Source organism: Bos mutus, chromosome 28 (assembly GCF_027580195.1).
Source record: "Bos mutus isolate GX-2022 chromosome 28, NWIPB_WYAK_1.1, whole genome shotgun sequence".
Lineage (NCBI taxonomy): Eukaryota > Metazoa > Chordata > Mammalia > Artiodactyla > Bovidae > Bos > Bos mutus.
In genome coordinates, this window is record NC_091644.1 from 10810323 (window position 1) to 10834332 (window position 24010).

Sequence of the window (24010 nt, forward strand, 5' to 3'; positions counted from 1 at the left end):
GTGAGGGAGTCCGGGGCAGCAAAGACCCCAGGTTTCCCTGGGGAGGAGACACACAGGATGGGGCAGGCCAGGATTAATGAGTTCTCTCAAACTCCTCATTCACTTTCCCCCTGAATCTCCACTCCAGCCTGCTTTCTGATGGGATGGGAACTGCGGCCCCATTGCAAAGATGGAAAAACTGAGGTCTAGAAAAAGGGCAATGACGTTAGATATTAAAGTGTTTTCTGGTGCTGGCAGTGGGGGGTTAGGAAGCCCTGTAGGGTTCAAGAGGGTGGTGTGTGTGGCTTCCATCCTTGGAGCTGGTTCTCCCTGTGTCAGGCAGATTCCTTATTGATGAGCACCCCCACCCCCACCCCCTGCCTCGCAAACCACCACCATCACCACAGCCAGGTCTGCATGCTACCTGCTCTGGCTCCAGCAAGCCCTGCTGGAGCCAAATAGCAGGAGCAGGGTCACAGAAAGAGGCCTCCAGGCCACACCCAGCTGGGAAGGTGCGCTCAAGCACAGGGCACCCAGGTGACTGTCACGTCGTGATGAGGTGCATGTGGCTCAGCCATTCCTGTTCCCCTCACCCAGGATTCCTGGGCTTAGGGATGCTGGCGTTGCTGGGAGGGGACCCTGCCCAAGCTCAGGCCCCACCCAGTTATGGGGTCTAAGTCAACAGAGGCTGAATTCTGGTGCCAAGGCTTCTAGATTCTGCTTCAGAGCCAGGCCATGGGGCTGACGGGTTGAGGGGGCAGAGGGGAGGGGGCTGCTGCAGCTATCCCTTCCTTCTTTAACACTGATCCGAGTCTTCCTAGGCCAGGCTGAGTCAGGCATCGAGTCCAGGGACACGGAGCATGTCGGGGCAGAGTTGGGACATCAGGGCTGAATGTGACTCCCTGTGAGGTCCCCAGCAGGACAGGCAGGTGTCCACACGGGCTGGAGTAGAAGCCAGCTGCAAAGGGGATCCCCATGTCCTTGGTACTGGGAGAGACTGCGAACAGCAGCTGCCCTCGGACCAGCGACTCACTCCCACCCTGCAGTGAAGGTCTGCCTTGGAGCCACGGCCAGGAGGGGTCTCAGGAGCTGCCAGGTCCCAGAACTGCACAGCGAGCAGGATGTGCTGGGGGAGCCCCTGTGGGGCTGGGGCCCTGGAATCACACTGCCTTCACCCACAACCATCTACTGACCTAGGGCATCCCCTCCCCTCTCTGCGCCTCAGTCACCCTACCTGTAAAATGGGGATGGCAGATCACGGCTTAGTGGTGGGGATTTTTGTTTCCTTTAGAGTTCCATGATTACTATTACAATGTGGTTTATGAAAGGCCAGATTTAAAAATGGATGGAGGAAAGAGAAACGCATCCGAGTATTCTCCCTCCGTGGGAGCAAAGGGACAGGGAGAGGTGAAGGGGGGAAAGAGGGCAGGTGTGCAAGCCCTCTGTCATGGGGCCGTGGTGAAGATTAAACAAGAGGAGGCTTACACGGCCCCTGGCAGAGCGCCTGGCACGTGGGGCTGCCCTTGGCCCTGACTCTGTCTTCCAAAGGCTCCTCTGGAGGCGCAGCTGCACTCAGCACCTCCTGCCCTGGCTACACATACACACACACACACACACACACATACACACACACATACACACACGGCTCTTTCTGCAGACAAAGCTCATTGCATATGAAGATAGGAGGATGTCTGTGGCTGGAAGCAGATCCTCTGAGCAGGCAGCAGTGGGCCCTCTGACTCCTGTGTCCTCTCTAAAACCTGCCCCCTCCAAGGCCATGGGCAGCATCTGGTCTCCGCGTGGAAAGCCATGCAAATCGGTTAATCCCCTGCCCAGCAGCCTCCCTCTGCTAACCAAGTTATTCCGTTTATTTACGTGATGTCACACCCAATTAACAGGGTCAGCAACCACCGCGTGGTGCTCTCAGAGTTGCCCACCCACAGCATCCCATCTTTGACATCCCTTTTTGGGGTTTTAGGCTTGCAAGGGGTCTCCGAGGCCAGTCTCATGGGTCCAGTTTTGTTTTGGCCCCAGGCAACCAGCCTTCCATATCTGGCCAGCCCACCTCTGAGCTTCTCCACTCTCGCCCCAGCCAGCTCATGAGGTCTTGGTTTGGGCTATGGGAGGTGACTCGTGGGTGCAACTCATTGGTACAAAAGACCTCAGGCATCCCATTTGGTAGCTACTGCTCAGTGGCTGTGCGGCCTTGGCCAAACCTCCACCCCCTCTGTGCTTCTGTCGTCCATTTAGAGACTCTGAGGTGGCTGAGGGATGCAGTGAAATGAAGAGGACCCCATCTCAGCCACTGAGTCTCATGGCCCTGAGATTCAGATCTCTCTTCTGCAAAATGGGATGCGGACAGCGTGCAGGGCTGCCGCAAAGTGTAGAAGCAACATCCGTAGTGGCATCCCCATTACAGAGCAGGTGTCAGGCAAGACTGCCATTGCTTGGTACACTAGGACCTCTCGATGGCTTCTTGTTTCTCCTCCAAGCTCCCCCAGAATAGAATTAGTGCCCCCTTCATCTCCAGAACCCCCCAAACTGGCATGAGGCCAGGTCCATGCAGAAATGGTTTGTGAGCAGTTAGCTGCCCAAGGCATGCTGTGTACAGAGCAGGCCAGCAATCTCGTAGCTTCAGACTAGGTCCCCAGTGGTACTTGGAGGGCCAGGACTGGGTGGGGTGAGCTTGGCAACCCTTTGATGATCTGGGGATGGGAGTACAGATGTGAATCACAGGCAGAGTTCTCCCTGGCTGCGGCTGTTACTGGATACTAACAGCCCACCCCCTCACCAGGAAGCCTGCTCATCTCTGTAATTCCTCAGAAGACCTTCCTGGGCTATATCCACTGGCCACTGAGTCTGCTAGAGCAGGAACTGGGGACACCAGTGCCCAGATGAAGTGATGAATGCATCTTATCAATCCATCTGTGAATCAAATGACCCATCCATCCATCTACCCATCCATCTATCCAAAAATGAATCAGTTCACCCATGCATCCATCCACTTGTCCACCTACCCATTCATCCATTCTCTACTTTATCCATCACTCATCCATCCATTCATTTACCTACTTATCTTTCATTCCATCCAGAGTTTATCCAACCACCCACGTATCCATTCGTTCATCATTTCTTTATCCATCCATCATTTATATCCACCCACCATCCACTCACCTAACTGCCTATCCATGTGTCCATCCATCTATCCATCCATCCATTCCCTTAGCTACTGATCTGTGATCACCTACCCCACCCCCATTCTTCCCCAACATATTTAGGCCCCACCCTGGCCTGGACTCTGCTGACGTACGATGAATACAGCTCATCTTCTGCCCCTGAGGAACTCAGCCTGGAGGGAGACCTGATGCACACCCTGTGGGGCTTATAGCTTAAGGGAGAAAGAGCAGGATGGGAGCGGTAACTGGGTGCTCAGGGAGCACCAGGGCTCAGGAAGGGGAAGTGCAGAGACTCAAAAGAGCACCTGAGGTTTGGGGAGGCTGCTGTGCAGGAATTAGTCGATTGGCATGGCTTTGCACGTGGAGCCCAGATGTGCCTGTGGGGACAATTTAAGGCATGTCCTAGAGAGGGCACCGGTTCTCCCAGCACCTGAAGCTCAGAAAGCACAAAGGCAGCTGAGCCAGAGGTCTGGAGAGAAGATGGACAGACAGCTGGGTGCTCGGGGGCTGGCAAGTGCCAGCAGTGGGGAGAACTAGGGCGGGTGGACAGGGAGGGCTGCGCTGTAAGTCAGGCAGGGTGGAGAGTCGGAGGCTGAGGCTCCGATGGGAGCCACAGCTCCACCAGCCAGAGGGAGGCGCAGCCAACGCATGCATCATCCTCAGAACATGCAGACCTTTCTCTTCTGATCAGTCTACGGGATGTCTGAGAATCAACAGTCTTCAGTCACCACGGCTGCCCTCTGGGGCAGCTGAAGAGCAGACAGACATCAGCGCTGAGCTGTGTCTGACTGGAGATGCGGGAGCAGCGTGGAGGACGCAGGGAGCTCTGGACAGCCCAGGGGCATCTGGACAGCCTGCTTACCCTCACAGATGAGCCACAGTCTGGCCCAAGCACAGAGCTATGTAGTGTGTTTGTGTGTGTGTGCATGCATGCAGACGTGTGTGTGGGGTAGGTCAGGCGAGGACAGTGGAGATGATCCCTGGCTTTTAAGCAGCTCCAGGACCCAATGACTGGCTTGCATCACGATGCCCATTTACAGACGATGGGACATGAAGTGGCAACTTAATCAAGGTCAGGAAACCAGCGAGTGTGGAAGGGAGACTCAGGCTTACTGACTGGTGAATCTGAGTCCATGTGCCACGCTTGGAGAGGCTGCTCCTGGGTGGGCTCTGGACCCTGCTGGACCCCTGGGTAGCCCAGGGGGTAAAGGGCTCCTTGATTCTTGCAGAGAATCAGATGCAGGGAGAAAAGTCAAGTTGTGAGTAGGTTGTAGGGGGAGCCGTTTGCCCAGCAGCACACAGAGGGCTCGGGCACAGGGGCTTGACTGTATTACTGGGGGTGGAGCCACTGACAGCTGATCCCTCCTGGGCGGGAGAAACTGGGTCAAAGGCAGAGCTGGGAGAGAGCCCCACGGAGCCTAGAGGAGGAGAAGAAGGAGGAGGAGGGACGGGCAGGGGAGGAGGAGCCCATCGTCTGGTTTCTATTCTGTGACCGTGAACAGAGGCGTAATTGGCGTTTGGGAGAGCTGTTCGGCTGAGTTCAATCTGTAACAAGTCGTCTTCAATTTCCTCTCCGCAGACCCAAGGCCCCGGCTTCCGAGATTGCTCTGCTTGATGCTAATGAGAGGACGCACATCCCTCATTCCTGCCGACTAGCCTCAGTTCCCCTGGGCCCTGGGGATCGGGGAGGGCAGGCAGGGCGGGGGTGGGGCTGTGCGCTCTGCCCCCGCCTCCCCCGGGGGGTCCTGAGGCTGGAGGCCTACACTGGCTCCCCAAACTGCCAGCTAAGCCCACCTAAGCCAGGGGCGTCGCCCCAGCACTCCCCTCCCCTAAGACATCCCCTGTCACTGAGCCACCAACGACAGCGCCCCCCACCACAATTAGCAGATCATCTGCCACCGGGCCAGGCTCTGCGCTCCACTCATAACGTCCTCAGAGCATCCCACGATGATGGCCTTACTGGACCCGCTTGACAGGGAAAACTGAGGCTCGGAGAAACAGGGCCAGGCCTGATCTCAGAGATCACACTGTGGGTACACGGAGGAGTGAGGATTTGGGCTCGGGTCTGTGATGTCAAAGCCTCTACTCCTTCGCTCTATCTCCTCTTTCCTGGAGTAAAATATCACCAGAGTCTGTGCACGGACATGCTGCCTTTGGCTTCAGGGAGCCTGAGCCCAGAGGGAGGGAGCATCACTCCTGATCACCACTAGGGGGCGCCTGCCTGCCCAGGCTCAACCAGGCTTCTTAAAGTGGGGACTTCTGAGCCCACTGTGAAGGGTTCCCTATGTCTGAATAATCCAGAAGCGTGTGTGTGTGCCAAGTCGCTTCAGTCGTGTCCGACTCTCTGAGACCCCATGGATTGTATCCCTCCACGCTCCTCTGTCCATGGGACTCTCCAGGCAAGAATATTGGAGTGGGCTGCCATGCCTTCTTCCAGGGGATCTTCCCGACCCAGGGATCAAACTCCTGTCTCTTTTGTCTCCTGCGTCGGGAGGTGGGTTCTTCACCACTAGCATCACCTGGGAAGCCCTGGCAGGCAAATCACCTCTTACGCTTGGTGTGAGCATAGGCAGGAGGGGGAACTCGCACCCTCTGGGACGAGGCCCTCCCTGCACCAGTGGGGCTACACTCTGTGACTTCAGGCGACAACTCTCTTCCCCATTCTGTGCCTCGGTTTCTTTTTCTGTAAGATTATTGATTTTCCAAGACCGTTCCTTTTCTATTTCTTTACAAAGAACCACTAGAGCAAAGAGGCGGGGAGCTTGGGTCTGGGAGGGACATTAGGCACTTCACTGCATCCTCAAAGCAACCCAGAGAGCAGAGCCCAGAGAGGGCATGACACTGCTTCAAAGTCACACAGCTGGGAAGGGCAGGGAAGGGGTGAGGCAGAGCTGGCATTTGAACCTAGCGGAGTGATTCTAATGTGAGACTGGTCCATGCCAGTTCTCACGAGGTGGGTGGTCGGGGAGCCTCAAGCAGTCGGCCCTTGCTGACTGTCACCTCCACCCAGCATCTCAGGTGCTTACTACACAGTACATATCAGTCCCCACTCTGCTCTGCCCACCTCGCCTGCCCTGCCCTTGCCAGCGGCCAGGCTGGCAGAGGAGGTGGCGGGAGCCCGGCTGCACACTCACCTGCTTGATGCACTGCAGTCGGTCGTTGGTCTGTTGGATGTGCCTGTCCATAGAATTCATTCTGGCCGTTTCGCTGGGCTCTACCCGAGAGCCATGAACGTTGTCCAGCCTGTGAAGACAGAGGACAGTGGGTGTCACTGGGGCTGTGCCAGGCCCGCCGGCCTCTGCCCCGGGGCAGCCTTGGGGTGGGAGGAGGAGCTATGCCCATGGCTGCCCAGCCCTTCTCTAGGCTCAGGGCAGGAGGTGTTCCTGGGTGTTCTTTGCGGGTGGCTCATGTGAGCACTGGGCAGGCAAGGCCAAAGCGCATGTCTACACGCACGTGTGTGTTGGGTGGTGGCGGCGGCAATGGCAGCCCCATCTTCAGGTTCTTGCTGCAGGACTTAGCCCACTTGCTGTGGCTGTGTGTGCACGTGTGCGCAGAGATCTCCCCATGTGACAGCCCTGACTGCAGCATGTATCGTTTAAGGCAGCAATCCTGCCGTGGATGCCCTCCCCGCATCTCCCATGCCTTGGAGTTTACAAACCACAATTTCATGTTTCCCCTTTGCTCTCCCAGGAAAGAAAGAGGGTAGCCATCAGCACCACTTCCCTTTTCCAAACAAGAAGACTGAGGTTCAGAGAGAGGAAGGGAGTTACCCGGGGTGGCACAGGGAGCCCGAATTGGGCCCCGGGACTCTGACTGCAAGTTCCTGGCCGAGTGGTTGGGGCACAGGGCTGTCCCACTCAGCAGGCTCACTCTTCCTGAATGATGCTGGGCCTGGGGCAGGTGAGCATGTGTGTAACGAGGTCCCCTCGATTCCGCAAAGCTCACGGAGCCCCCAGGCTTCTCCAGGGAGGCCACGAGCGCAAAGGCAGAGATGGAGGAGAGGCAGACAGATGGAGAGACGTTCAACTCTGGCCCTCCCACTGCTCAGGAGTCCGGGTTTCCAGGCCTAAGCAGAAGTCTGCTCCTCACTGGCTGTTTGTCTTCCCATAACCCCAGGGCATTTCTGGCTGCAGACACCTGGGTCAGACACAAGGGACTCAGCAGAGGTTCCCCACCCCTGGCCTTCTCTGCTATCCCAAAACCTGCCCCCCTGAAGGCCTTTCCTCTCTGGCCATGTCACCAAACGTCCCATCCACCAAGCACTTGCTGTGTACCGGGCCCTTGCATTCTCTCCTCAACTCCTCACACCCGCTCTGTGAGATTAGAATCACCTCCATTTTCCAGATGAGGAAACTGAGGTCTGGGATCTCCCATGGCAAGTGGCGGTTTGGACTGTGTCTGCCTGTCTGCTCCCATGTCCTGTCTCTCTGCCCCCACCCTGGTTCAGAAAGCCGACAGTCTGCCTGACCACAGCCTTGGGAAGAAGGCCCTGTTCCTCTCCCAAGGAGCTCTTCACCGCACAGCTCTTCTCAAGCACTTCTTATTGTTCCGTTTGTGCTAGAAAAGGCGACTCACTGGCGTGGTTCAAAAATCCCAGGTGTCCAGGGTCATGCTGGCCTTGTCCCCTGCCCCCAGGGACCCTTCCAGAGAGAACCAGTGTCATCTGCCTCCTTCTGAAGGACTCAGAGAAGCAAATATCTATGTGTACTATCCTCTGCCACCCCTTAAAAAGCATAAAATGATAGCATTCTTCACACACTCTCCGGACCTCGCTATTTTCCTCTTAACGATATCTCAACGTGTATTCCACATCAAGACATAAAGAGCCTTTTCAGTTTTTAATGGCTGCACAGCATCCCAGGCACTGGTGAGTCATTTATCCAACTGCCATCTGAACATCCACCCCGGCCAGGTGCTGTTCTAAGGCCTGAGGCCCTAGACAAGGCCCTTCTGCTCCAGGGGCTCACACTCTGGCCCGAGATGAGGCCTGCGCTAGCCCCAGATTTCTTCATTGCAAACAGTGCCAGAGGATCGCCTTTTATATCAGCCACATCATCATGTGTGAATTAATCTAGAGAGCACACCCCTGGAGGTGGAGTTTCTGGGTCATTCGGGCATCTGCACTTTGATCAGTGCTTGCTGGGTTCATCTTATCTTGTAGCTCTCCAGAAAAAGTAAAAATGGGGGTAGCATCCCCACATTGATCTCTTCTACCCTCACCTTCCAGCGTCCTTCCTATCACACCACCTATCACACATTTACACACCCAGATGTACAACTTCTCCATCACTTATCCATCTAGATGCTTGTCTGTCCATCCATCCACCCACCCATCCATCCACCCATCCGTCTTTATTCTCCACTTGTCCACCCTTGCATGCTTCCAACTCACCCAGTAAATACTTGTCAACATCGTATACTGTGCTAACTCTATGGAACATGGGGAGGTGAAAATGGAATCATTTTCTCGAGCTCATGGAACCCTTGGTCCAAGCCTCTATCTAGTCCACGTCACCTTTTATATGACTATTTGTTGAACTCTTCTCATGTCAAGTGCTGGTCCAGGCACTAGGCAAAGACACGGTTCCTATATCCCCACTTTACAGATGAGGAAACAGAGGCCCGAAGGTGGCCTCTCAAGCACCACAGGGTGCACACCGAGCTGGGCCTCTCCAGCCCCCACCCAGGGCATGAGCGAACACTGGTTACCAGGGTGCCAGTTACAGACTGCTATTTCCGCAGCTAGCAAGGCAGGGGCACTGAGCCAAAGGGCCTCATTAAAAAGGAGGAGCCTGAAGGGAAGTCAAAGGGAACCCCAGGCCTGTGCAGACCTCAATCCCGTGCCCACAGGCAGTAGCCAACCAGGACAAAAGGCCTGCGCTGGCCCATGTGGCCAGCAGGGGGTGCTGTTGATGAAGATAACTGCCCAGGGGGTTAGAAATCTGAACTCTGGAAATTTGGTGAGGGATCTCAGAGGGTAAAGCGTCTGCCTACAATGCGGGAGACCCGGGTTCAATCCCTGGGTTGGGAAGATCTCCTGGAGAAGGAAATGGCAACACACTCCAGAACTCTTGCCTGGAAAATCCCATGGACGGAGGAGCATGGTAGGCTGCGGTCCATGGGGTCGCTAAGAGTTGGACACGACTAAGCGACTTCACTTTCACTTTCATGCATTGGAGAAGGAAATGAAACCCATTCCAGTGTTCTTGCGTGGAAAATCCCAGGGACGGGGGAGCCTGGTGGGCTGCCGCCTATGGGGTCGCACAGAGTCGGACACGACTGAAGCGACTTAGCAGCAGCAGCAGCAGCAGCTACACTGACTCATGCGCTGTCCTATCTGGAGGCCTATGTGATCTGAGATAGCTCCTGGATTCAAAGATGCTCAGAATATCATTGACCAAAGGTTCCTTGAGTTCTTCCACCACCTCGAGTTCAGCTGGCTTTATTCTTGGGGGGCCTGAGGACCACAGGTGGAGTGTCTAAGGCCACACAGCACCTCTGAGCTAGATCTAGATCGCAGGGGGCTTTACTCCCAGACCCAGGCTCCATGTTGTAGGAACCAAGACATGAACGGTGGGCGTGGGACACCTGTGAGACCCAGAGGGTTGACAGGAGAGACATCACATATCACAGGGACAACTGTAAGTTGTGTGTGTCTCAATCTATAAAAGAAAAAACGTCTAAGTGATTAAGGGGACACTCACAGGTGAGGTGACACTTCTACACCACCAAGATCAGTGGAGAATTGGGGCTAGTAACACCCGGAATGGATGGGCTAGTGCTTCCGGCCCATGAAGGAAGAGGGTCAAGGCCTAGAAGGCTAAAGATCACAGACATGAAGAGAAGAGAAGGTGCTGAAGGAGGCATGAAAATGGTGGCTCCCTGAGGGGCAGTGTGAGATTTTCCATTAGCTCTGCACCTACTGCGTTCAGGCACTAGGCCAGGCCCTGTGCATTGCTAATTCACTTAATCCTAAAAGGTTCAGAGAGATGAAGTGACTTTCCCAGGGTCACACAGCTGGGACGGTGTTGGGCTGATTCAAACCCTCCACTTTTTTAACCAGAGGCATGTTCTTTCCAATGCTCCAAGACTGGAGGTCAGAGCCTCCTGGAAGTCCCCACCCAAGACTGTGCCTGAGCCCAAAAAGATGTGCCCCTGGCACCTGTCCACACCCACCCACTTGCTTCCAAGGCCATCCAGTGCCGCTGGGCTCCCTGCATGCTGGCTGGTGTGGGAAAGTGGGAGCGTCAGCGGCCAGCAGAGGTCGCCCTCCACCACAGGAGCGCTGCTGGGCTTGGCTGCTGCTTCCCTCCTTCCAGCTTGGACACCTCTAAGCCTTTACAGGTCGCTTCAAATCCTCAGTGGTGGCTGTAACTCCAGCGCCCACTGCGGCCAGGCTCGCTCCCAAATGGAGATCACTGGTGGCCAGGCCCTGGGTGTACCCATGCCTCGGCCCTTCCTGCCGTGTTTGCCTCCAAATGGAGAGTGGGCTCAGGCGGTCCACCTCTGTGGTGCCTGGCCCTCTGTCCTGGTCTGAGCAGCCAGCAGCCTGCAGGAGATGCAAGGCTAGTCAGTGTGGGGACCCGGAGGCAGCCCAGCTCTGCCACCCTCCTTGGTTTTTCCGTCTGTAAAACGAAGCCTAGCCGCCTGCTGGCAGCTCTTCAAACTCAACATCTTAGGATTTTGGTGTCAGGAGCTCCAGCTCTTTGGAAAACGCCATCTCAACAAGTGTAAGATGGTTTGACTCTAGAATTGCAAAGCCTGTCTCAAGACAGGCCTGCGGGGAGCCTGCTGGCCCAGGAAACTCTGGAGGTGGTCACTCTTCCAGGGTCACCTCAGACCTCAGATGCTTCCCCTTTCTCTGTGACATGCTTTTCCTTGAAGCTAATGCTCGATTTGACTTAAATGTGTGTAGGTAAGTTTTCCAATGGTGACATCTGGGTTAGCTTCCCAACTCACAGGGGAGTGCTTGAAAGGGCCAAGCTCTCATTTCGCATGACTCACCACTAGTAGGGGAGTTCGGGTGAGTCCAGCCTCAGGGGAGCTCAGCACAGAAGATGCGCTCAAGGAAAGCTTGCTGCCCTCAGGCAAGTAGGGCGGCTCGGAGAGTAGACTGTGGAGAGTGGAAAGGGCGCCTGGGGACCACATGGTCCCGGCGGGATGGTAGGCAGGGGCGGAGAGAGGGGATGGACACAGGGGAAAAAGGATGAGTGGGACTGGAACCCACCTTGCTGGGCCCAAGGAGAGACCTGGGCCACCTCCTGGCTCCCTGGCAGATTCTCACCTGGTCTAAAATGTTGGAGGAGGCACATGGCCCTCACAGGCTCCTCCTTAGAAATAGAGAGTGAGTTGCTCTAATCTGCTCCACGGAAAGTGGGGCCCTGGAACCTTGGCGGCAGCTCCCTAGGGCTGGTATCAGGGGTACTAACATCAGGGTGTCTTATTTTCCCCCTTTGAGGCCAACAAGTTAACTGGTACACTTAACAAACGTGAACTCAGCCAAGAGGCTTGTGCATCTGTGTGTGCACACCCACATGCTTATGTACCCCCTTTGCACACTTATGTATAGGCACATGCACACACCTGAGTGCTGACCCAGACGCATGGAGCACACACATCTCCTGACAGCTTGCACAGGCAAGTGGCGGGTCCCCAGGGGAGCCGTGTGAGCAGCGGTGTGCAGAAACGATTCAATCACCATGCACATCTGCAGCTCGGGTCCCCCGGGACGAGCGGTGCTGGCAGCAGGGGTGGGGGGGGCTGTACCTACAGTCTGCAGAGCAGAGGCTGCATTCCAAGGCATCGTCATGGCCAGGGAGCTTGGGATGCGCCTGCTGCTCAGCGTGGTGGGAGACCTGGGGTTCCAGGGGATGGATCCTGGTCGGCCGGTTTACCAGCTCTTGGACTCTAAGAGGGGTGGATGTTGTGGGCCCTGGGTTCAGCAGTGACCTCTGTGTAACAGTGTCAGCCCCTGTCTGGCCCCCACCTCCCACTACTCCCCGCTGATCCCATACCCTCCGCGTGGGGCTGCTGCCCGCCTCTGGGACCGTGTTCTGAAGATCACACCTCTAGGTCTTTACCTCTGTGCCTCAGCCCACAATGCCTGGCCCCCTTCATCCATCAGGGCCTGGTTCGGTGGTCACCCTCTTGGCTGGTTTCCCCCAGCGGAGCCACTCACTTCTGCGTCCTCAGTGCCCCGTCACGAACCCCCAATTTGGTGGTACTAGATAAGGGCGATGTCTTTGCATCTGGCTCCCTCATCAGTTGAGATGTCTTGCAGTTATGGGTTCCCAGAGTCTAGCCTAGCCTAGGGCCTGGTACTCAGTGGGTGCTCAGCAATGCTCATTAGAGGGATGGATGGATGGGTTTTCAGCAAGGAGTCAGTCCTAATCAGAGGATCTTATCAGGGAGACTCTGATAAGCCAGGCTGCGGCTCCCAGAGAGTGATACATGTACCACTAGAGGAGGAGGAGGATTTCAGGTGGTCCGTGGGCAGAGGTTTTACATCTTCATAGTGAAGTATTTGGACTAGAACAGCCATCACTGGCGAGTCTGTGGATATTATTATTGGGGATGGGTTAAATAAGGGAGGGGCGGCAAACCTGGAAGGATTAAAGAACCATTTTAAACATAATATAAATGGTATGAAAGAGACGGAGGTTAAGAAAGCACTGATACAGTTGATGCCTTCCTCATTTTAAAGGTAAAGGCGCTCAGAGAGGTGTAGCAGGTCTCCAGGCACGCTGCTTGGAGGCGGAGGAAGAGGGTGATGGTAAAGCAAACACAGTCGGGATGACTTTGTGCCCTGGCCCAGGGAAGTCAGGGAGGAGGGCAGAGGGACAGACACGAGTTGGGAGAGGGAAGAGGCAGCTCCAGGCAGCTGCCCTGGACCAGCTGCGTCCCATTCTTGGCCAGGCAGCTGGAGCAGATCCTGGGGTCAGCCTGTGGCCTTGCTCTTGGTGGGGTCCCTGGGTAGGGGTGGGCCCTGAGAGCCAGACCTTCTTGGCAGGGAGGCTGTGGGAGGGCCCTTTATCTCCCCAAGCCTTCATCTCTCAAACAGGAAGGTGTATCCCCTCCCTTCCCACTGAGCGGAGGCGCTGAGTAAGTGAAGTCACGCAGGGCACATTGTTCTGAAAAGGGAAATCCTGATTTGGACAACAGTCTCTTCCAAACGCAGGACCCCTCCTTAATTTGGGGAGTGCCCCTTATGCCAGGACTGGACGAAGCTACATACCTCCTGACCACAGAGTTCAGATGCTCTGACTTGGCACGGTTGCTGGAAGGGTGGACCCGCTTCTCTTGATGACCCAGTGTCCCAGCACCCGCCTTCCCTACAGGAACCCCCGTTGTCAATGGTGGTTAGTGGGACACCACCATGTACACCTGGGTGTCTCAGAGGGGCCGCTCCTGAGGGCGGGTAGGTACACCTGACAACCTGTTCCGGGACACACGAGCTGATCCAGAGGAGAGGATGGCTGATTGGGAGGACACGTGTCAGTGTCGCTCTGACAAAGGTGCCAGCCCACTGTCCCAACCCACACGGTCCTGGGAGTCCCAGCTGCACCCGGGTGTGCTCATCTCCCTGGGGCCCGTGATGCCTTAGCAGGCCCAGGTCGTACTCTCGGGGTCAAAACCTCCCACCACCCTCTGGCCACACTGCAGGTCCGTGACCTTGCAGTGAACTTTCACTGACAGCTTCTCTCCCAAAAGGTGGAAGAGGGCCAGCTTCAGTCCTGGGTAAGGTTGCTGGGTTTCCTCTCCTCCCCAAGGCTATGCCGCCTCTGCTTTTTGTTTCCTCCAAATGGAAAGAGAAGCAGAGCAAGGGCTACATAGCCCATGGGGTGGCAAGAGACTGACGCCACTTGGCAACTGAACAACAACAAATGAACTTATATGTCCAGACACTAGGTTCTCTACGTGTATTAGCTCACTTTAAGCCCCAGAATTCCACTGTGATGTTCCAGTTATTATTACCATACTATCGATGAAGAAACTGAGGCTCAGAGAGGTAACACGACTTGCCCAAGGTCACACTACTGAGAAGTGGCAGTGCCCGGACTTGAACCCCAGGCTGGTTACACAGCCCACGAGGTTTCACTGCATCATGCTCTCCGTGGGAACGTAGGCTTCCTCAACATCTCTGCGAGGGACAAAGGTGACTGTCACTGCAGAGCCAGGGAGTCACGGTCCTGCCTGATGCTGTCTGGGCCGCAAGCCTGCCCTAGGACAGCAGTGCTCAAGCAGCGGCCCTGACCTGGCTTTGTTTTAAGGTTCTTGCCTGCGATTCCAAAGGCTCAGATGCCATGAAGTGGGGAAGAGGGAAGGCAGAAACAATTTCCTGGGGGAACTCAGAAGACACAGTGTGGGATGAAGTTGGAGGTGGAGCCAGGGTCCCCTGACCACCAGCTGGTGTCCTATAGACGGCTGTAAATGCCCTGAAGATGCCTGCAGCTCCAGTTCTGGGGACAAAAAGGTGTTCTCCACCATCTCTTCCTTACCCTAGCTCCTCGAGCCTCCAAATCCACCCACCTGGCATTCTCCAGGAGCTCCAGACAGGGGTGGGGCAATGGCAGGTCCAAGGGAGAGTCAGTGTAACTAGATTAGCCCTTAAGAAGCGCCCAGCACACAGAAGGTGTGTGGTGTAAGGATGCCGCCCCTACCTCCTGCACCCCTGACAGGCATGGCTAACCAGTCACTGCATTCTTCCACTGGGCCCACACACGACCCAGCCAGTCATCCACACACCCTTCTGCCCAGTCATTCTTAACCACTTGGTGCCAACACATGAGAAAACACCTGGGCAGCTCCATTTTTAAAAGGAGGGTGAATAGAGGCTCAGAGTGGGGAAAGCTTAGCCAAGGGGCACCAGCCAGTCAAGACACGAGCAGAGATCTGCATGCAGATTTCCCAGTTCCCTATTTAGTCCTCTTTATTGGGAGTCAGAGCCAGGCTCTTCTCGAGCTGAGAGCCCACGTTCGGACCACACAGGCAAACCAGCCACATGTCAAGCAACCTTTCATCAATCACAGCCTCACAGCAGCTGGTGGGCAGTATTAGCCTATTTTGCAGAGGAGAAAAATGAAGGCTCAGAGTGGGTGGGTCGTTACTCCCCTATCATGCAGGACTGATATGGCTGGTCTAGGACAGCAGCTGTTTCTCCTCAGCCTGGGCTCTTATTTTCACTAACTGGGTATGCCTTCTCTTTTAGTGAGTTGCTATGAACTGAAAGATTTGTTTAAAAATTTCTCAAGAAAAGGGAGGTGGGGAACAGAGGAATCAAAAAGCAGGAATTTATTTGACTTAAAAGTGGTAGATGGCAAAAAACCAACCACCCAACACAAAACCAGTCCTCATGGCTTAGATCTAGAACGGATCTGGGGATCTGTTCGGACACATTGTTCACAGATGAGGAAACTGAGGCCCAGGGCAGGAGTGTGGGTGGAGGTACAGCAGAGCCTTGAGCCTCTGCGACAGGTCAGAAGTGGGGCCAGGGCGACATTCAGGCCTCGGGAGCTCGGGGCTGCCCTGAAGGTCTCGGCTCTCCCTGCTCCATCCACATCCAGGCCCCTCCTGCAGGTGTCTGCTGAGTGCACACCTGTGGCCCCAGACAGACAGCTCAGACAGGGACCTTACCAGGGAGCTCCCGGGGGTCTCCAGGTGGGGGTGAGGAAGGACAGGATGACCGTGGCCAGCCATGCCAAACCGGATGGCGGCAAGGGCTCTGCTCCTAGTGGGAAGCATCTGTGATTTCATCTCTGCAGAAACCCCGTGACGTCCCCACAGCTCCTTGGGGACTTTGGCACCCCAGCTGGGCTGATGCTGGCACACTGACCCCGTACGTCCGAGCCTCTTTCTAGAAGGCCTGTGTTGCAAGGGGCTGAGTCAGCTGGGTCTGGTGTCCATCACCCTGCTGTCATCAGATCTGCACTCAGGGAATCTCTGGGTGTGAGGGACTCAGGGACTAAGCCACCCCGACCCATGCTGGGAGTGGGGGCCTCATCTCTGGGGCCCTTTGGGGACAAGCTGGGTACCCCACAAGCAACCTGAAAACATGCCTCCTGAGTGTCTATTGAGAGATAAGGATTCACACCAGGTGCTCCAAAACCGAGTGCTGACTTGACGCTCTGACTGTGCAAAGCACTCTACAGTTTACAAAGCCCTGGTGTCATAACCTCATTTGACCCTTGTTGTTGTTCAGTCGCTCAGGCCTGTCCGACTCTTTGTGACCCCGTGGACTGCAGCACGCCAGCCTTCCCTGTCCATCACCAACTCCTGGAGTCTGCTCAAACTCATGTCCATTGAGTCGGTGATGCCATCCAAACCACCTTATCCTCCGTCACCCCCTTCTCTTCCCGCCTTCAATCTTTCCAGCATTTGGTCTTTTCCAATGAGTCAGTTCTTCACATCAGGTGGCCAAAGTATTGGAGCTTCAGTTTCAACATCAGTCCTTCCAATGAATATTCAGGGTTGATTTCCTTTAGGATTGACTTGTTTGATCTCCTTGCTGTCCAAGGGACTCTCAAGAGTCTTCTCCAGCACCACAATTTGGAAGCATCAATTCTCAGGTGCTCAGCCTTCTTTATGATCCAACTCTCACATCCGTACATAACCCTCATTACCACCTCATTTATGTGGGTCATATAGCTTAGTGGATCAGCTCACCAGGCTGCTTGGGTTCAAATCCTGGCTCTTGCATGTGCTAGCTGCTGTGACCTGGGGCAAAATGCTCTCTTCTACGTGCCTCAGGCATCTGTAAAATGGATGCAATAACAATGGTGCCAACTTCATAGGCTGCTGAGTTCGTTAAATGAGTCAGTGAATAGGAAGCACTCTGCACAGCCCCAAGCACGTGGGCCCCAGCTCTGCTCAGGACCAGGTGGGTCTTATCATCTCCATCATAGGCAGGAGGAAAGCAGGGCCAGAGAGAGGAGCCGGTATCCGCTAGGGGGGTGGTGGGGGGAATTAAAAGCCACCACTCTAGACGTTAAAGACCTTCAACTTTTCTCCCTCCATGCACCCTCACACAGGCGCCTCTGGGAACCACCCTGCGTCTCAGAGCCAGGTGCCTTTGAGGACGTGGGTGGTTGAGGCAGGGGCCTGTGCCCACCGGCCAGAGTGCTGGGTGGGGGGATTTGTCCTTGAGGCAAAGGCCAGTCCTGAAAAGCTCAGGAGGACACAGGGATAGGGTCACTGCTTTGGGGCAGATGGACAGAGTGCTGCCGCTCCAGAGCGGCACCGGACACCCACACAGTGTCTGTCCAGGTGGGCAGTGTCACAGGAGGAGGCAGGGGGACCAGAGGAGAAACACTGCCTATTCTGGGGAAAAGGAGGGTAGCGGCCAGGACGCTGCAGGTCAGGCTGCCTGCAGTGAGTTTCGCGGAAAAGGGTCCTTCCTGCCGAAGGATCCTCTGGTAAGACTGGCTGGGGAGAAGCTGCATATTCCAACCACTCTTGGTGAGGAGGAAGCACATAAAGGGCCTTAGAGCATCTGGCTTTTCCCAAAGTGAATGGAGTGCAAAAAACTTTTTTCACTAAACACATTTTAAAATCCCATAGACTAGTTTTCCCTGGAACTGGCTTTGACAGATTCCGAACTAAGAGGAGTGGCTGCGGGGTGAAGAGGCTAGACAGCAGGCAGAGAGAGAGGGCAGAGAGGATGGGCAGGCTGGGGCAGCGGTGCCTGGCAGGGTAGGGGACCAGAAACTGAAGTGTCTGCGGGAAGAGAGGCCACAGAGCATCCACACCAAGATCTGGAACCCACCGCCCAGGAGGACTGGGGCCTCAGACGCTGAATCCAGGATTACGGCCAGCGTCATGAGGCCACCATCACTTCAGTCGCTCAGTCACGTCTGACTCTTTGCTACCCCATGGACTGCGGCACACCAGGCTTCCCTGTCCTTCACCATCTCCCAGAGTTTGCTCAAACTCATGTCCATTGAGTCGGTGATGCCATCCAACCATTTCATCCTCTGTTGCCCCCTTCTCCTCTTGTCCTCAATTTTTCCCAGCATTAGGGTCTTTTCCAATGAGTTGGCTCTTCACACCAGGTGGCCAAAATATTGGAGTTTCAGTTTCAGCATCAGTCCTTCCAATGAATATTCAGGGTTGATTTTCTTTAGGATTGACTGGTTTGATCTCCTTGCTGTCCAAGGGACCCTCGAGTCTTCTCCAGTACCACATTTTGAAAGCATCAATTCTTTGGTGCTCAGCCTTCTTTATGGGCCAACTCTCATATTTGTACATGATTACTGGAAACACCATAGCTTTGACACTATGGACCTTTGTTGGCAAAGTGGTATCTCTGCTTTTTAATAGCTTAGATGTACCCAACCGGCCAGGACCTGCCCATGGGCCCGGCAACTCCCTACGCTCAGCAATGCTGGCCTAGGTCAGGAGGAGAGAGGCCCAGGTCACTTTCTAGAAGGGCAAAGGCCAGAGTTGGAAGGTCAACTGAGCTGCCTGAGGCAGAGGCTGGGTTGTCTGGGGAGGCTGGCACCTTCTCTGCCCCCTCTAAGCCAAGAAATCTAAAGGGACAGCACAGGCCAAGGTAGCCCCGGCCGCCAGAGTCCCCTGCCCCAGGCTGCCGGCCTGTATGGCCCTTCAGCAGCCACTCAGAAATCTCTGTGATTGTGATTAAGAAGAAGAGCAATATCATTAAGTACCTACTGTGTGTTGGGTGGCACATTTGCTGTCTCACGTGACTTTTCTTTATGACAAATGATAAAGATATAGTTAGAATGATTAGCGCCATCTATAGATGGGGAGAAATAAGACTGAAAATGATTAAGTGACTTGCCCAATATCTGAAAATGGCACAGCTGGGATTCGAACCTGTCTGTCAGACTTGAAAGTCCAGCATCCCTCCCCTAAGCCAAGCCACCTCCACACCATCCAGGGGCTTGGGGCTGAGAAAGCTTCTTTGCAGACGACCCAGCTCAAGGCTGTTCTGGAAGAGGACTTTCAGTTCAGCCACCCACTGGGTACCACCCTTTGCTAGCTCTGCATTGCTGTGCCCAGGCTAGAGTTGGAGAACATGGATAAGAGTCATCTGTGCTCAGGGGGCTCCTGGTCTTGGGAGGGTTCCAATCATGCCAGTTACATGCACGGTATGTGGATCACAGTTGGCCTCTCTGGGCCTGTTTTCTCAGCCTGTAAAGGATGGGGCTGATTGAGATGTCACACACTTCTCCCTGTACCCCCTAAACCTCTGAGGACAGCAGGGGACACTCAGGATCCAGTGAGCACTCCCTCTGCACCAGGCCCTTCCACACACAGATTACTCCCCTAACTCTCACACCAACCCAGCGAGGTGGGCATCCTTGCTCAGACTTTACAGATGAGGAAACTGAAGTCCAGAGAGGTTACGCAACTTGCCTAAGGTCACACAGCGGACCAGTAGGGTGGCTGGGATCGGAACCTGGGTTTACTCATTGCAAAGGCCCACCCAGCCTGATGTAAGACTAGGAGAGATGCAGAGAGAGATTCCTCCTAGGCCTGAGCCCACTCCACCAGGTGAGTGTAGAACTCAGCCCCTCAGTTCTTAGCCTTGGTGAAATTCGGCCTAGGTGAGACCATCCCTAAGGCATTTTCTAGCTTCAGCGCTCTGGCAGGAGGCTGGGGGAAGGAAAGATCAAATCACAGTAAAAAAGTAAGATGAATCCCGGATTTCCAGAAGCCTGGAATCCAGGTGAAGGCAGCCAGGCTGAACTAACCGACCAGATGGCCATGCCCACCATGGAGGCCAGACTGTGGAAGGCCCGGAGTTGGTCTGGCGACAACCCCATAAGCTTCCTGGAGGTGGAGGGGCAGAGCCAGGCCCGCAGGAGGGGCAGTGTGGCTGGGGACAGGACCAAGACATGGGGGTGGGCTGGGCTGGGGCAACGAAGACCTGACTTATTTTGGAAATAAAACCATCCACGCCCAGTGTCCTTTCGTCCAGGCCTGGCCAGTCAGCTTGGCAGGATGGCATCAGGGTCTTTCTTAACGAAGGTATTGAAATGAAGCAGGACGCATACAATTCATCTGCTTTTTAATTAACTTGCCCCGCTGCCTTAAGTGATTCCCTGCTTACGTTCATTCTTTTGAAAATTCCAAAGTGCTATTTCTGACCTGTGATTTACTATTGCCGCATGTCTCTATAAGCAGTGTTTTAGCTTAAGTGGCAGTTGCATATTAATTACAAAGTTAATTATGTGCTGTGTAATCATGCTGTAATTCATTAGTTTACTCTACACTCTGAGAGCCTCACGCTAATAGCAAGATCTGACAGAGGGGTTTAGGAATCACCAGGAAAGATCTGTTGAAGACCTAGAATGGGGCTGAAAAGGACTTGAGCCCTCTCAGGATGGTTCCTTGAGACACATCTGGCTGCCTGGAGGCTGGGTCTCTGGGCCCCTCGAGGTTGTCCTCCTGAACACAGTACAGGACCCTCGCTGCCCGGGCTCTGAGGGATCGCAGCCTGGAGTACATACTGCGTGCAAACCCTTGTCTGCTGAGGATGGTGGAAAACCCAGCTGGGTTTTGTTTTTTTCCCCCACGGAAGTGCAGGGACTGGAACAGAATTTGTTTAAAATTACTTACGGAACAGAGAGTTACTTCTAGGTGAAAAATTAACTGCTCAGATTACCAAGACAAAATGGTCCTGGGAACGCTGACCGTGGGGCAGACCTGGGAGGGGCTCTAGAGGCTTCAGGTCCAAGACGGCCATTTAGATGGGGAGACCCCAGCCTGAGAGCCGGCGGGGCACGCTGGGCTTGGGACCAAGGTCTCTTCACAGCCGTTTCCTTCCCTACCATCTCCCCTGAAGTGTCAGGGATCTTGATATGAACACTGGCCACCTTTCTCTTTCCTTTCTTTCCTGTTTTGTTTTGTTTCCTCATGAATTGGGCTTCTAAGATGGCTCAGTGCATAAAGAATCCACCTGCAATGCAAAAGACCCAGGTTTGATCCCTGGGTCAGGAAGACCCCCTGGAGAAGGGCATGGCAACCTACTCCAGTATTCTTGCCTGGAGAATCCCCATGGACAGAGAAGCCTGGCAGGCTACAGTTCATGGGGTCACAAAGAGTCAGACACGACTGAATGACTTTCACTTTACTAATGAACTGACCCACAGGGTGGCCTTGGCTGTGAAACCCAACTCCACTCTTTAGCCGATCTGAAAACCCTGCTGAGGCCCAGGTACCTTGTTTCTGAAATGGGGTGAAAGTTCCCTTCAACCTGGCATAGAGATCTGCCCCTGTCAGACCACTTGAGCAATGTTCCAGAGGATTCTTTTCTAGAACCACCCTTTCCCAGCCAGTGGAGAATTCCCCATGATGTTCCAATGGCATTTAAAAGTCGATATGAATAAACACAGGCCTGCTGCAAAAGCCCCACTCTCTGCAAATCTGTGGGTCAAATTTCAAGCCTTTGTCACATGAGAGGATACAAGGCTGTGACCTACCCTGGACATAGTGATCTGGTGGCTGAGACCCTCTGCTTTCCAAATATAAACCTACTTGTTTTATTTTTGCTGACAGCTGAACGAAAAAAAAAAAAAAAAAAAAAAGATGTGGAAGTCCTTCCCTTTCTGGCTCCAGTCAACAGAGGAGAGAAGGGCTTGGAGCCCCAGCTGGCATGGGAGGAAGATAAATAAGAAAAAACAAAACATGTCCTCATGCTACAGTGGAATGTTTAAAAAACAGGTGAAAAGCACAAGGTCGGGGCAGATTTCATTTTCTATAATTTTAGCAGGATCAGGGAGGAGGCAAGATGCTGCCGACTCAACAGTTTTGGGGGAATCAGTTTTGGAGGGAACTCATTTTTTTTGGTGGGGGAGGGAGGGGGGGTGTCTTAACAGCCAAAGGCGCTGTGGTTTCCTTTCCAGGGAACACACTGGTTTCCCTGGCAACAAGAAGTCCAGCCTCCAAAGTTCTGCCGCGAGACCAAGGCTTGGCCTGGGATGCTCCCGACTATTACCCACGGCCAAGGTCTCACCATCCTACTCTCCCAGGCAGTGAGCTGGGTGGGAGAGGGGCAAAAATGTCAGCTCTGCAAAAATGTGGGCACCAGTCCCCATCTCTCCCCCCTGCACTCATGCAAGCAGCTACTCATCCCTGGATCACTGCTTTCCAGGGCTTTATGGCTGAGCAGGTGAAAAAAAAATGCTAGCAACAGCTTGGAAACAAGCCTGCATTTGACAGCACCTGGGGACCTTGTGGGAACAGTAAAGTCTCTGGGGCGGGCGGCCAGTGGCCCAGCAAGGCTGGGTCTCGTGTCTAGCATGCTTTAGCCTCGTGTGGCTGGCACAGGGGGACAGCATGGGAAGACAGAAGGTCTGAATTTCTGAAGTCACCTCCCTCTATCCAGGCTCGCTCATGTGGCTCCAGAGGCGTCTTGTGGATTTTTAGAGCCCAGTTTCCCAGAGAGAAATATTTAAATGTCTGGCCTGGGAAGATGCGATTCCTGCAGCAGGTGTGGGAGGGGTGGGGTGTGAGTGGGAGGAGGAGAGGAGAGGAGGCAGAAAGGGGCCAGTGATGGAATCTGCAGAGCGCTGATCCCCGGGCGCGCTGTGCTAAGTGCTCCACATGCTCTGTGTCTAACTCTCTCTCCAGTTGCCAGGGGAAGCAGGCACAATTATTCCCGGCTGGAGGGAATGAAGGGGTCAAGTGACCTGCACAAGGCCACCCAGTAAGTGAGTGGCAGAGCCATGAGTCACACCTGTCAGTCTTGACCCTCTTCTCAGGAGAGGGGTGGATGGAATGACAAGGGCAGGGAGGGGAGAGTCGCTCTGGCTAGTGCTTTACTCCCCTGGTGGTGAAAGGGAGACAGAGGTTCCTAAAATTCTCCCTTGTGCTCCCCTGCTAGTCCCCGCTGTTATCTAAACATTCCCCAGGAAGACAGGCCCCAGAGCAGAGTTATCCGGAGGCTCTGACCCAGAGGGCCCAGTCCCCACACTCCACCTCGAGGCAGATGTAGCACTGGCTGATGTTTCCCGAGGGCCTGACATTGCATCCTTTACAAGCTCTATCTCCTTTAAGGCCAGAATGGTCCTATGAAGTAGGTAGTAAGAGTCAATTTCACAGATGAGAAATGGGAGCTCGGTAGCATGTCCAAGTTAGTCAGCAAGAGGCAGCGCTGGAATTCAAGCCCTGGTCAGATGCCAAAATTTAGGTATATCCTTAACTAATGACGATGATAATGATAGCCAAACTTCCCTGAGCTCTCATTATGTGTCTGTCCTGTTTTAAGCACTCTGTGAAGACTCTTGAGGGTCCCTCGGATAGTAAAGAGATTAAACCAGTCAATCCTAAAGGAAAACAACCCCGAATATTCGTTGGAAGGTCTGATGCTGAAGCTCCAATACGTTGGCCACCTGATGCAGAGCCGACTCACTGGAAGAGACCCTGATGCTGGGAAAGATTGAAGGCAGGAGGAGAAGGGGACAACAGAGGACAAGATGGTTGGATGGCATCTAGATTCAATGGACGTGAGTTTGAGCAAATTCTGGGAGACGGTGAAGGACAGGGAAGCCTGCCATGCTGCAGTCCATGGGGTCGTAAAGAGTCGGACACGACTTAGTGACTGAACAACAATAAGCATTCTACAGATATTTACTCATTTTATTCTCTCAACCATCCTATGAAGTACATGTTACAATTAGCTCCATTTTATAGACCTGAAAACCGAGGCACAGAGCTCTGTAAGCAACATGGCCAGGGGCACACAGTAATCTATAAGGCCAGGCAGACTCCTGAAATTCATACTAGTGATTCATGCTAATGACTCATACTACGACCTGTTTCTCCAACCACTGGGACATCCTGCCTCCCAGCCTTGAGCTCTTGATTCTGGATGGTTCTGGGACCCTGGAAGG

General features: G+C 54.3%; 1 protein-coding gene across 5 annotated transcripts in view; it reads right to left on the minus strand.

Moving 5' to 3' along the window:
- Positions 1–24010, minus strand: part of ZMIZ1 (zinc finger MIZ-type containing 1) — a 150905-nt gene that overhangs the window by 106151 nt on the left and 20744 nt on the right. For all 5 annotated transcript variants that reach the window (XM_070364790.1, XM_070364788.1, XM_070364789.1 and 2 more), the window contains exon 2: positions 6290–6398. In XM_070364790.1, coding sequence (XP_070220891.1) covers positions 6290–6349 — 60 coding nt within the window. In that variant the 5' untranslated portion in view covers positions 6350–6398. The remainder of the gene's footprint in view (positions 1–6289; positions 6399–24010) is intronic.